The 14,925-nt window shown below is 38.2% G+C and overlaps 1 protein-coding gene across 1 annotated transcript in view; it reads left to right on the top strand.

Moving 5' to 3' along the window:
* LOC148301678 (b(0,+)-type amino acid transporter 1-like) overlaps window positions 1–7,044 on the top strand; it is a 34,449-nt gene extending 27,405 nt beyond the window's left edge. Inside the window, exons 6-13 of the mRNA XM_088272890.1 lie at window positions 899–1,141; window positions 1,521–1,646; window positions 2,162–2,309; window positions 2,387–2,614; window positions 3,377–3,473; window positions 3,558–3,707; window positions 4,655–4,823; window positions 5,661–7,044. Coding sequence (XP_088129016.1) covers window positions 899–1,141; window positions 1,521–1,646; window positions 2,162–2,309; window positions 2,387–2,614; window positions 3,377–3,473; window positions 3,558–3,707; window positions 4,655–4,823; window positions 5,661–5,728 — 1,229 coding nt within the window. The 3' untranslated portion in view covers window positions 5,729–7,044. The remainder of the gene's footprint in view (window positions 1–898; window positions 1,142–1,520; window positions 1,647–2,161; window positions 2,310–2,386; window positions 2,615–3,376; window positions 3,474–3,557; window positions 3,708–4,654; window positions 4,824–5,660) is intronic.
* The last annotated feature ends 7,881 nt before the right edge of the window (window positions 7,045–14,925 follow it).

Below are 14,925 nucleotides of genomic sequence, written 5' to 3'. Positions count from 1 at the left end.
CCCTATACCTTACTGACAGCGAGCCTGCGTGTACCAGCCAACGTCAGGTCGGAATCGGATCTAGCTGACTAACTGAACCAACTAACTAACTACTAATCCCTTTCACTGCCTACTCCGTAGCGCTTCTAGAAAACTTGGTGGTGGTTTTACAAACTTGTATTTAGATTTAAGTTTTGCACTCACATTTCTTGGTGGAACTGCATTTTTTAGAATAAAATAACAACTAGGTAGTTTTTCCACATTCACTTTATTTGACCAGCAACCGGGTTTTGTCGTAACCGACATCATCAGACTGGTATGATGATGTTGGTTACGTTAATATGACTGGATTTTATTATATAAACTTGTATTTATTTAGATTGGCAGTGACAGGTATTGAAAGCTTTTAAATGCAAATTCACAGTAAAATCGGGATACAATTTCGATTCACATTTTCTATAAATTTAGCAACTTAGTACATACAACAAAACAACAACAAAAATTGCTTTGCAAGAGAAAGTGCACCGTACCTTATAACTTTTAAGAAATGTCTGAGACATTACTATCTATAATTAGAATCCTAACTGTCCATGAAACCTCATCCCTTACTTTTTTCCTAAACTCCCTTCTTCCTTTGCCTTCCTTACTATCATCAATTTGTATTTTATGTTTTTTTTTAATTTAATGTTCAAGTACTATCTACCCTCTGATTGCAAACAGCTATATAAGGTGTCAAACGTTTTGACCAATATCACTATTCTGTTTTTGGTTCGTTGGAAAATATTTCTTTTTAGCAGAGCCCGCCACAATGTACTTATTTCTTTTCTTAAAAGAAATAAATAAAAGCTCTGTCAGGAAGCCTAGATGCTTCTGTATCAGGTCTGGTGGGACAGCTTTGAATGACAGCGTGTGTCCGCAGGGGCCCTGGCCTACGCCGAGTTGGGCACGATGAACACCTCCTCGGGCGCGGAGTACGCCTACTTCATGGACGCCTTCGGGGCGCCGCCCGCCTTCCTGTTCTCCTGGGTGTCCACGCTGGTGCTGAAGCCCTCGCAGATGGCCATCATCTGCCTCTCCTTCGCCAAGTACGCCGTGGAGGCCTTCGTCACTGAGTGCGAGCCGCCCACCTTCGTGGTGAAGATGGTCGCCGTGCTGGCCATAGGTGAGTTCCAAAATCACAGTTCCACATCGTAAGTTACAAATTCTCTTCGTAAACCACATGTTCAGAAATTTCTTGCCTTGGATAAGTCTACTGCTTACTCCATACTCAAAAAATACCTACCAATGTTTCGTTCTATCAACTCGATCATACAAATCACATTGCACACATTTTACACCTTTGACACCAGGGCCTGCAGGAGTTCTCTTCTTCTTCTCTGTCAAGAGCATAACATTGAGAGGTAAACCTCTCAATGTTAAATATAAAAACACGCAAGCAAGGATATTTAAGATTTTGAACAAACAAACAAACATTCTTATTTTTTTGGTTTCTCTCATTCGCAAACTCTCCAGAGCTCTGCAGCGTCTGCTTTGTGTTGCAGTGCTCATCCTGGTGGTGAACTGCTACTCGGTGAACCTGGCCACGTGCGTGCAGAACGTGTTCACGGCCGCCAAGCTGGTGGCCATCCTCATCATCATCTGCGGCGGCATGTACAAGCTGGCGCAAGGTAACTAACCGTCCTCCGCAACCTTTGCAGGTGCGCGCGACCCGCTGACCGGGCGCCGGCTGGACACTGAAGAAGGTAATCCTTCTTTACTTTGGGACAGATCTGCATCCCGATGGTGCGCAGAGCATGGAAACTCGATCTTCGTTCATGTGATAGTCCTGGCCCCTAGATTTTCGGATGTAGGAGAGGAATATGTGTGTTGGGACGTGAGTGAAGGACATGCTGCCATACGGAGAAGGAATCTGAGAAGGAAACACTATTTTCTTATTTTTCTTTGAGTCCACTCTCGAATGGTGTACTAGGTACCGCAGCAGAGAGACGCTCCGGATCTGATAGAGGTTAGGAATATATTTGAAGGGATACAGGAGTTCGGGTCGGCGTGCGGGAGGCAGGAGGCAGGAGGCGTGAGGTAATGGTGGGATGTTACAACACTCCGAGTCTCCGACTGGGGAGTGAAGTGGAGTCTGTAGTAGATGATGCAGGTATCCGTATATTATGGACGCTTCCGTTTTCAGGTAACACGCAACACCTTCACGACAAGTCTTTCTCGGGAAACGAGGTGACGCTCGGCAACGTCGCCACGGCCTTCTACACGGGGCTGTGGGCCTACGATGGCTGGAACAACCTGAACTACGTGACCGAGGAGATCAAGAGTCCTTCCAAGTGAGTGCCCGCGTAGCGCCGCGGCCGCGCGACCGGCCTCGCCCGCACTGACCGCCCGCCCTGTTACCCTGTTGCAGGAACCTGCCGCGCTCCATCATGATCGGCATCCCGCTGGTCACGCTGTGCTACGCGCTCGTCAACCTGTCCTACCTGGCCGCCATGTCGGCCGCCGAGATGGTGGACTCGGAGGCCGTGGCCGTCACCTTCGGCAACCGCCTGCTCGGCGCCATGGCCTGGCTCATGCCGCTCTCCGTCACCGTCTCCACCTTCGGCTCGGCCAACGGGACGCTCTTCGCGGCCGGAAGGTACCCCACCCGGCTCTATCCGTATTTACTGTCAGGCAGTCCAGTTAGCGTGAAAAAACGGATGATTGGCTTGTGCACTTGTCCATCTTTCTCCGGATCAGTAGGCTCGATTGATGCACGATCACGCCAAACTGTCATAGTTGCGTTTATTTGAAAAAACCGGACTGCCGGACAGTAAAATTCCGTGTAGTGCACAAGAGCCCTTACTCTTCTAATTCCTTCCAGACTTCCACTTGTCCACTTGTTAAACATACATGTACATTCTATATATGCAGGAAAGCAGTGCCTACCCTGGATTAGGTACTCGCGTTCCATATAGAAACACGACCAGTGCCTACGTTGCCTTATCCTTACCCAACCCTGCTGCCTACCCTGATTAAAAGACATGTACATAAATATATACATACATATTCATTTATAAATTCATAAACATGCAGAAAAAATCAAAAAACTATGCAGATATTTCATTTTTTTATTTAAAAAAAATTGTGTTAGGTTGTGGTCCCGTAGTAAGTGTCGCGGACTCTTGAGTCAGGATTTCTCAGTTCGAACCCACTCTACCACAATTCGATACCTATTTCTAATAATGAGCCGCTTAGGCTCACAGAATTAGTATGAAATGGAAGCATTTTTGTAAGTAATAAAAACACAAATATTTATCGTTTATTACTTTTTTTTAAAAATTAATTCAATAACTGTCTACCTGTAAATGCAAACGGAAGAGAACCTCAACCTTTTTGTTGATTGATTTTTGTCCATCAGGTTGTGCTTCGCAGCTTCTCGGGAGGGCCATCTGCTGGACATCCTGTCCTACGTTCACGTGCGGAGGTTCACCCCGGCTCCCGGCTTGATATTTCACGTGAGTTACTCAAATTACAGCCAGCCAGTTTAGTAAGTTATGTAGTAATAACGGAGCGATACATTCTACCCCGGTTTGTTGCAGTCGATGATAGCCATGGCCATGGTGATGTACGGGACTATAGACTCGCTGATCGACTTCTTCTCGTTCACGGCGTGGATATTCTACGGAGGCTCCATGGTCGCCCTCATCGTGATGCGGTACACCAAACCTCACGCCGTCCGACCCTATAAGGTACGCCACAGCCCTCGGCACGGGAAAACTCAGCAAGGGGACATTATTGTAATTTGTGATTACAGCAATTGTAAAGGTCCTCACCAAAACGTTACATTTCCAAGGTCAACCCACTCCCTGACGGTTATGAAGATGTAGAAGACAGTCATCACTAAATTCAGAAGTAATTTTTGTTTTTTCCGCGCTGAATAGTCAAATGTATTTTTTGTTTAATTTTGAACTACATAAGTTTGTATTATAGAGCTATTAAAATGTTTAAAATATTATAAATGATTTGAAGTAATCAGGAATTCTAGTATGTAAAATTGCTTTTTTGGTACAATTTAATGATTGGTTTAACACAGGATTGGTCACGTTTTGTCGCAAAATTAATTAAGATTTTATAGGATACAGTAAACAGAACAGATTTGCATATAAAGGATTTTTATGCAATACTGGAATTGTGACTTTTTGGTGGATTTCCACAATTTGAATGTACATTACTTGAATAATGTAAAAAATAATTCCTAATTGGAGATAATCCAGATTTGTAAAGAAGTATTGGGACATACTCAAAATTTTATAAATAAATAAACGGGTCAAATTATAAGCTTAAATAAAAATTTAAAAACATGTTTTCTAGCGTTTCTCAAGTATCTAAATATAATCCAGGATTCGGACCTCACATACAAATTAAAGAGTTTCTGCTTGATAAAAGCTTTCCTCATCCCAACATAGATGTTTCTAGTAACTCTCGCACGCTGTGTTTCGAGTTTGATTAATATATCTAGAAGTTTCAAGAATTCGAGTAGTGTGGTTGTCAATCATGGGTAGAATTGGTGAATGGTACACATGTGTAAAGTAATCACTTAGACCAGCCCTGTAAATGCCCAGACTTCCATATTCTTCTTCAAGTACATATGTTGAGATGTTGAGTAATTTGTAATTATGTGTGTGATGGAATGCAGGTGCCGATAGTGGTTCCGTGGTTGGTACTCCTGATCTCGTGCTACCTGGTGGTGGCTCCCATCCTGGAGAAGCCGCAGCTGGAGTACCTGTACGCCTCTTCCTTCATCCTCGCCGGCCTCCTGTTCTACGTGCCCTTCGTCAAGTTTGGATACAGTCTGCCATTCATGAGTAAAACATTTTCCTTCTTCCAACCTTTATCTACCCTCTATTTAGTTACCATAGGTCACTTATTAGAGTGAAAATCTATTATTTGTTTTTACCCCATCTGTGAATCATGACATTTTTTGTGACTGGATCAAGGAGAGGGTTCTTTCAACACACTTAGGACAGGTGTTTTTACACCTGTGGACCGCTGGCGACAGGATTTTAACAAAGAGATTGGCGCATAATATTCATATAAAAACATTAAATATGTGATTCTTTTATTTTATTTATTGTTTCGGTATTAACTTTGTGGTAAGACATGTTACAATTATTAAAGAAAACACTTGTTTTTTACCACTTGAGTTTTATTATACACTACATGTTTCAGAAGTTAAACTTCCATCATTCAGGTCTGTATAATAACTGGTCTGTTATAATACCGACCTGAATGATGGAAGTTTAACTTCTGAAACATGTAGTCTATAATAAAACTCAAGTGGTAAAAAACAAGTGTTTTCTTTAATCATTGTTACGTGATTCCTTCATTTCTGACTTGGAAAGGAGGCCGGCGCCGAAGGTAAAAATACCCTTCCCGTCCTTAAGCATCAATCGACCAAATGGGTAAAAATACCTTTCCTGTCCTAAGTGTGCTAATTGTACTATTTGCACTCTTGTACTCCGGCTGCCTTTTGCATAGTTGCAGGCTGCTGTGCCATAGATAATCACTCCAAAGAAAGACCATAGATGTAACAGAGAAACAATAGATGCAATAATGTATTTCACAAGACTCGGAATGGATGTACCAGAGATAATACAAATATAAATGTCTGTGCATTTTTATGCAATCCTAATTCATTCCAGGCACAATCACCGTGTTCCTGCAAATGGTGCTGGAAGTGGTCCCCACAACGACCACCTTCGAGTATTGAACAAGTCCGGAGACAGAAGAGTGCTCCATCGCTGTCGTTGGGAGTCGTGGAAAGTGGGCGCGAATTTGCTGCATTTCAAAAATGATTTCATTCTATCTACGAGAATAATAGGCTGTAAGTAATTCGGATATAAAGAAAACAATGTTCAAACATGTATTATCTCTTTATATTAATAAATAATAACATATGGAGAAAAATATTTCTTCACCGTATTGATGTAGAATGTAAATTTTGTGGATCTTATGAATGAATATTTTTATGGGATGGAATACATAGTAAATTCTATTAGCTGGCCAAAAAAATTGATAATAAAAGATCTTTACTTAACCCCAGATAACTAAACTATATTTGTAAATACATACATAGTAACTAAACATTCGTCAGGCGGACTACGCAATGAAAAACATGAAAATTATCAACAGTATTTATTAAAAATAGTAACTGGTTACATGACACTTGAGTTTGGTTTATTAGGAATGAATGTAAGAGACATTTAACAATAAATCAGTATTCCGTAAACAAAGCCTGGCGGGTGCGGGGTGCAGGGAAGTAAGTGCACTTCACTTTTTCCCAGAAGGGCGTCGTCGCGTGGACTAATGTTTAGTTATCTAGGGTTAAATTGAATATATGATATGTTGTGTAAATATTATACCATAATATATATAGCGGCTTTCATTCAAAGTAAAAGAAAATCAAATTGGGATGTTAAAAGTCATCTTTTGTTTTTATATTAAAGGAAAAGTGTTTAGACGGATACTTAAAATGTAATTTGTATAAATATATATATATTAAGTTTAGGATTATGTATTTTATATTTGTTTTCGGATGATTTTCACCAAAGCCGAACATTACACGGTACTACTGAATACATAGAATAATAATTACTGATCAGTTCACCACTTTACCTAATTATTGGTTAATCATTGTGACGTTACCAAGAGTCTAACTAGAAATTGAAGACTCCCAAAACGGGAAATTCACTCCATGGTAAATTCCTTAAAAGTGCAAACTGTAAATAAGGCCTATATTTCTGGATTGCACTTATTTTTATATGAATATTTCATTCATTTTACGTGTGACGCACTTATGTCTCTAAAGCTGTAGCTATCTGTGATGCTATCCATGTTGATCTTTAGAAAAAACCAAAAACACATGTCGCACACTCCTTTCAACAACGTCATTTATCAATTATTATATAGAGAACATAATGAAATGTATTAAAAATAAATATCAAGTCACTAATTGAATTTCTTTTTAAGTAAATCCTGAATGTTTTTTCTCCATTTCAAAAATATTTGGTTTATCGAAAAAAAAAATTAAACAATACATTTTCTTCAAAATGCAAAAACAACACTTTCTGTCCTGTAGCGGTTAAATATTAAGTTAAAAATATGCCTCTTTTGCTGGGATATAGTACATTTTCTGGGCATTCCGAAAACACACACAACTGAAAAATGACCATTTTTGATGTGACATTGTTGAAAGGAGTGAGCGATATAACCACGGATATACTGAAAAGTCAATTTTAATAAATTAGTGGATGTTGTATTGCTGTGACAAGAGCAATACATAGTATAAATGCTAAAACAGCTTTCTGTCAATTATCAAAAAATTCAAAATAAGTGCAGTCTGGAAATATGGGCCTCGAATGTCCACCGTAGATACTTTGGTGTGTTTTCACATACAAATGAACGAAAAGGCATTTTTAAAGAAGTATAATATGTACCTTTAATAATATTCTCGGTAAAGAGATCATTGTTTTTATAGATAAGTCTAGAAAGATGACAATTTTTTATTATTACACATACATTGTACTTAGAATAAGGTTTTAGAATGTTGCTCACATTTGTTTGTAAAATGATTAGGTCCGAATTACACTTGCCAACAAAATTAGCGCCAAATATGGAGACCCCGCTTAAAGCTGATCCTCTTAATGCTGTGTCAGTATTTTTCGGTAATATTAGGATTATTCCTTAAAATTGTGGAATGATTTCTTACTCCCTCGCGCCAGTTTGATGTTACAGTTGACATTGTTAAAAGCCGGAACTTATTGGAACGAATCCTTATAATAGTAACATTTTGTTCTTCTTAATGTGTCATGGTCAGGTCCCCCTAGTCGACTACACATCACTTGAGAGTATGTGTCGCTATCTCATGCAGCTCTCAACAGCGCCTTAACTGTTCTAATCCCTATCCAATCTCGCATATTCCGGAGCCAGGAGATCTGTCTTCTACCCCTACCTGGTCGACCCTCTATTATGTGCAATAGCTTGTACTTCACTCTTCTAAGTACATATCGCAGTAGTGGAGTTTTTAATCAGGGTTGGTAAGGATATAAATTGAAAGCTGTCCCACCGCATGCCCAGATCTGATACAGAAGCATCTAGGCTTCCTGACAGATCTGCTCTTGCAAAGCAATTTTTTTTTTGACCTAAGTTGCGAAATTTATTTAAAATGTGAAACAATATAAAATTGTGTCCAGATTTTACTGTGAATTTACATTTAAAGGCTTTCAATATACCTGTCACTGCCAATCTAAATAAATACAAGTTTGTAAATCCGTCACCAAATTTTCTAGAAGTACCCCGGTGTAGGCAGTGAAAGGGATTAGTATTTAATAAAGTGGTTAGTAATGGTTGGTAAGGATAAGGCATAGTAGGCACTGGTCGTGTATCTATATGGAACGCGAGTAATCCAGGGTAGGCACTGCTTTCCTGCCTATATAGAATGCCAGCCTCTGCAGAGAGTCCTCAGGGTACACCTTCCGGACTTTAGTGTCAGTCAGCAAAAAGCAATAATTATTTCATCGTGTTGTAATCTGTATTACTAATTAATTGTATGAGAAATATTTAGCATTTTCTAAAGCGAGCTTCTAAGCTAGCAAGGTCTAATTTTGTTGGTCAGTGTCATTTGAGTACCTTTTACGATAGTTGAATTATCAACATTACAGCTGCGAGAGATATTACGTAGATAGCCGGGAGTTTATTGTTATGTAATACAGTGTCTCACCTAACTGCCGCGTTGAAAAGGCGTGTACTGTTATTTGGATATTTGGGAGAAATAGGTTATACGAAATAATATATGCTTCCATTGTTGATAACAATTGACATTTAGCTTAATTATTCCAGTAAGAATAGTTGAAAGCCGGCAGTACTAGTTGTACTAGCAATAGAGAGTAACTTAAGGAAATACTTTACACCTAAAATACGTGAATAGCGTCTCAGTGACGCGGCATTCCACGAGATATAGTATATGAACAAAGACAATTTGTTCAATGTAACGATTCGGATTCAAATTTTCTTAGATATTTCAGATACTGATAGAGCGACATTGGGACGAACCGGGCTTTTAGTTTGCACGAATCATTCCTCGGGTCGGCCGATGTCAGGTCGGCCGACGCGGTCATGTCGCGCTGCGTCGATTGTGCTAGACGCAGCGTTCGGTAGATTTGCTTTCTCAGATTCTAATCAAGACAAAACCTAAATGAATGATGGTGATCTTCTGCTGCTACTGCTACTGCTGGTAATGTTAATTGTAACGAAACCGGGACCTGTCAAGCTTGTCGGCGTGTCTGTACAAAGAGTCACAAACACACTCTACCACAATTTGATACCTATTTCTAATAATGAGCCGCTTAGGCTCACAGAAATATTATGAAATTGAAATATTTGTGTAAATAATAAAAACACAAATAGTTCTCTAAATAAAAAAAACTTGCATAGATTATTATGTAGCATTTTTAATTTGATTTTACTTGGTAAATATCACTATTTCTTAAAATCTATTATGACGTGTGCTTGGATGCATTCCGCATCATTTTTAAACACCATAAACTCCATACGGTGTTTGAAAATGATGCGGAATGCATCAAAACACGTGTCACAATAGGACTAGAAGTAAAACTTAAATTAAAAGTGGATAAATTTTACCACAAAGTGGCTGAATCAATTAATTATACTATAAAGCATTTGAGTGCGTAGCATACAAACCTTTCTTGCATATATTCTGAAAACATCTTCAAAAAATTCACTCACTGCGTAATGTAGAAATCCTATTAATGAAAGCTGACTGCTTTAAAAATAATCTCAATAAATACATGTCCTACCATCACGGCGTTGCAGAGGTAGGTAAAGAGGATGGAATGCTATCTACTTCTAACTTTCTGTCCTGACATCCACTTCTAACTTTCTCTAAGTCCATACTTCAAGTCACACATGTCGTCTGCTTATGTAGACTTACTTCAGCCTTCTTCTCGTGTCCAGTATTGAACAAAAGCCTCCCTCTTGGATTTCCACAGTTCTCTGTTGGACGCGATTCTCGTCCAGTGCAGGCCCGTTACTTTTTTTAATGTCATCAGACTATCTGGGCCTACCCAAGCTTCTGCGTCCTCCAGTCAAGCACCTTGTTCGTTTGTCTATCCTCAGACGTTATATGTAGACTATGTGTGTGTATAATCTTATATTATGTAGTGGTGAATTTTTTCAAATGTTCTTTTTGACAATTTTGAAAGATCCTAAATCATCTTTCGATTATTGGTAATATTAATTCAGTAGATGTTGACGAATTATGTGTAAACTCTCTAAAGTACTCATATTGTGGTTTCACATTTAACATTAGCAGAGGTATTAGAAGAGTAGGGTCCTAAATAAACACGTTACCTTTGCGCGGCGTAGTTGCCGTCGTCACCGACTAATTTAGTGATACAACTGTGTGATATGTTTGTAAGTGATTTCACGCACATCCAAACTTCACCCTGAAACTCATTACTCAAGTGTGGAAATACTTAACAGTGGTTTTTTATATTATTATGTTGTTGAATTTATATATTTATAAGTACCTACTTTAGAGTAATAATTTATTTTAATAAGAGTTGTACACAGATAAATCTTTTAAAACCCAAGATAAGAATTCTGGAAATTATTAAATAGTAACTGAATATTTATCTTCTAAATGTTTACTTTCAAAATTGGTTGTATGATTGTTATTTGAATGTATCAATTTGAGAAATAATGTGTTTGTATGTACAGTGATGCCTCGCATAATGATGAGCTTCATCATATTGCTGAACTAGAAGTGCTTGTAGCTCTTCAGTTGGCAGCTCTTCTTGTGTTATCCAATAAGCTCCTCCACGTCCTGCTGCTCTACCTCCAATTCCAAGTGCATTCTTCTCCTTCACAAGCCTTCTGCCTTCTGCCAGGTCCTCAGCGTCCTTCTATTTTTACCATCATTATAATTTGCAGAATGTAATATTACTTTGCCAGATATGCATATCTGGCAAGAGTCTACGAGACAAAACAAGGAACAACAAGAAAAGGGAAATATGCAAGATCCAAGATGTCATTAGGTGGGGAAGGCAAGGAAGGAGACAATGGTATACGCATGTGAGGAGAATGGAACCATCCAGACTCCTCCACATTCCACTGTGCGGTTAACCTCAAGGTAGGCGAAACCACCAAAGAGATCGCTCTATAGCTGGGACATCACAAGAGGCTAATCGTTCTTAAAAACAAGCCACGAGGCCTACACCAAGAAGAAGAAGAATATTTCTTTGCATGAAATATCACTCACTCCTTTCAAGAACGTCATATATCAAAAAAACTTGATATTTCAGAAGAACGTTTTTAAAGTTTAAAAATATAATACAATGTATTAAAAATAAATATCAAGCCACTTATTGAACTTTTTACTATGCAACAGATCTTTTTAGGTAAAACTTGAAGGTTTTTTCTCCATTTCTTCAAAATGCAAAAACAACATTTTCTGCCCTGTAGCGGGTAAATATTAAGTTAAAAATATGCCGCTTTTGCTGGGATATAGAACATTTTCTGGGCATTCCAAAAACATGCACAACTGAAGATTGACGATTTTTGATTTATGACGTTCTTGAAAGGAGTGAGCGATATGTGACCCAAATAAGAAAACTTTCGAACCTTGATATTGGACCATGGTTCTCTGTGTGATCCAGCTCTTCAGAGAAGAGCTGGATCACACAGAGAACCATGCTCTTCCTCTTCTTCATTCCTCTTCTTCATTTGTGACCCAAACGCATTGGCTGCGTGCAACCTTGGAGCATTCGAACGGCAAAAGTGAAAAAGTTCTAAAGTTTGGCTGTTATTTGCGAAAAATGCATCACTTTAATGCAACTCAAGTTAGGTTGTTGCGTGATGTGGTCCATTTCCGAGAAATGGACCGTTTTTCAAGAGAAGTGCTCTCGAAAAAAAACACGTGTTAAATGCATCCCTATGACCATGTCAATACAGTGAATACAATAGACAATAGCGACCCAAAAACATGTGCTTTGAGGTAGTTTTTTACGAAAATGGCGCTATATAAATCATCCAAAAAAAAAACTGAAATACAATATAGTCCGTTGTGTGAACCAAAGGTTCTTTATGCGAGTCACGTAATGGACTAACAGAAAGTTTATACACAGAAGTTTATTTGTTATGCGAGGTGTTCATCATACTGGCATCACTGTATTATCAATTTATTTGTAACATCTGTAAAATCCCCAATAATTACTTCCGTAATTCTCATCAAGTACAACTCTTTTTAATATATCTTATACACCCAATATTGGTGTTTTGTATAATTTTATAAATACATAATTATAATTGTAAGCACTCGATTGAAAATGTTTGTAATTTTTATCAAACAAAAAAAATATATAACTAGTTAAGAAAGTAAATATAATATACCTATTATGTAAAACAAAAAAATGTATGAATTATAAAAAAAAAATTCTCTGAAAGAGTATATTTTATGCAATCATAATATATTTTATATGGAAATAAAATACACTGCTATATTTTTTTGTGTCCTGCCAAACACAACTGTTTATATCTGATACGTACGAAGCTATTAGTTCCAAAGTGAACTTACTTCGAATCACACTTTTGAAGAAAAAAATGAAACAATGTATAAAAGGGATTTATTAATGAAATTTATAGGTTTTTTGACATCTCATTAAAGATGAAGAAGAATATGGAAGTCTGGGCATTTACGGGGCTGACGACCATCATAGGCTGGTTTAAGTGATCACTTTACACACGAGTAACATTCACCAATTCTACCCATTATTGATAAGAATTTGAGCAGTGTGGTTGTCAATAATGAGTAGAATTGGTGAATGTTACACACATGTAAAGTGATCACTTAAAACATCCCATGACGGTCGTCAGCCCCGTAAATGCCCAGACTTCCATATTCTTCTTCATCTTTGATGAGATGTCAAAAAATAATATGTAAAAACTCCTATAATTGGAGATAATCCAGATTTGTGAACAAGTATTTGGACACACTCAAAATGTTGAAATTTATAGAGTTATTATTTGTATTGTCTTTGACTTCTTCTTTGCTGGCCACAATCCGTGTGATAATTGGTTTAATCTTTCACGGGCAATCTCCACCCGGCGGGTCTTGTGTCTTCAACTCAATGCAGGCGCCGCGGCGTAGTTGGGTAGAGGCTCAACTGTGAAACTGGCATCGTGGGTTCGATTCCCACCAATCACAAAATAAATGCAAGAAAGTTTTATTTTCAATTGCTCTGGGGGTTTGTGATGTGTTTTTCACATTTACCTTCCCTATCCTTACTATCTTACCTGCAGACAAGCCTCTAAAAGTAGAGAATTTACGGGAAGAGTATTATCATATCTATTTCATATTATGCTGGGATTAAACCTTTAATCAAGTTCCTTTCAAGAGATCAATGATCTAGTTGACATTGCATAAAATAGAAGTAGTGCCCTATGCACCATTGGGTGTGAACAAAAATTAGAAGTATCAATAAATACAATGGCTAATATAAAAAAAAATGACTGTAATTTTTTTCTATCTTTAGGAAAATGTGATGTTATATTACCATGTTGAATAAGTTTACTTTGGAAATAACAGCTTCATATCATTATTTTACTTAACTTTTATCTTAAAATATCTTCATCTATGTTGAGATGTATTTTTTTATGGTTTGTGAACATTTTGCGTCAAATGTTTAGGAGACATGTCATTTCAAACTTCATCATACCGTAACTTGGCCACTCAGATCACTCTATTTGACACCACCATACTTTTTTGCGGTGCTATATGAAAAGTAACTGTGTATCATTCATACAGTCTCTTGCCAAGCCGACATTCCAATACATATTTGGACAGTGGCACTGCGGCCCATCATAGAACCTACTTACGAGATGCTTATAAGACCTTTCCTTCGCAGTGATATGTATTTACTACAATTCAACTCTAATAACGAAAATAGCGATATAAAATATAATGGATACGGGCTCAGAATTTTTGTATTCCTCCGTAATCTTCTCCGTCTTAGTCCTCATTACTGAGGGTTGTGATGAGCCTTGTGAAAGCAATGACTCTTTTCCAATTATTTATTATCCCTTGACTGCGCTGCACATAGCGCTCCAACCACCGAGGACAAAGTATTATAATATATATTTACACTAAGACCTCACTTTGTGTTGTAGATTCCTTTACAAAATATCGCGGCGCGAAATTGAAACAACGCGAACAAAGTAAATTGCTATTTTCCATTTGGAAATCATATAAACATCAAAGATAGGTTACCGTACTTTTCATTCAGTCCTTATGTTAAAAAAATTAGAATATTTACATCTTCTTCTCTTCTAACCCTTATCCGCACCCCAATGGTGCATAGGGCACTGCATTGTATAGAAGCAGTGTTATCTTGATCGTTAAATACACGAAGAAAGGTGTATTTAACGATGAAGGTGCCTTCCGCTTCAGGTACCAGTCCAGGGTCATATTAAATAAATGTTAGACTGAAAAATCACTAATATTTATTTTGACCCTCTTGGGAATCGAACCCGGGACCTCCAGCATGGTAGCCTTGCGCGCTAACCACTACACTATGGAGGCGGACATAAAATAAAGAATATTTACATTACAAAACAAAAGTAATACTTTGAAACAACGCAAAGCGAGGTCTGAGTGTATTCATTTGCAGCGCGGCGGAAATACATAATTTGTAAAAAAATCAGGGATAGAATCACCAATACACAAACGTTTCCCAGTGTGTGCATGCGTGCCGTGCTTTTATACACACGGTTTGATGCTGTTTCCGCCAATCTCCATTCAGTAGCGCACAAGTCGCCCTCCGCGGCCGTTGTGTCGCCACGCCAGCTATGGCGACTGCTTGGGATATTTGTTTTTCATTTTCAGATACTTAC

This window comes from Brachycentrus maculatus, unplaced genomic scaffold, assembly GCF_059751285.1.
Source record: "Brachycentrus maculatus isolate JH-2025_06_01 unplaced genomic scaffold, ASM5975128v1 h1tg000531l, whole genome shotgun sequence".
Lineage (NCBI taxonomy): Eukaryota > Metazoa > Arthropoda > Insecta > Trichoptera > Brachycentridae > Brachycentrus > Brachycentrus maculatus.
This window is presented reverse-complemented; position numbering and strand designations above follow the sequence as displayed.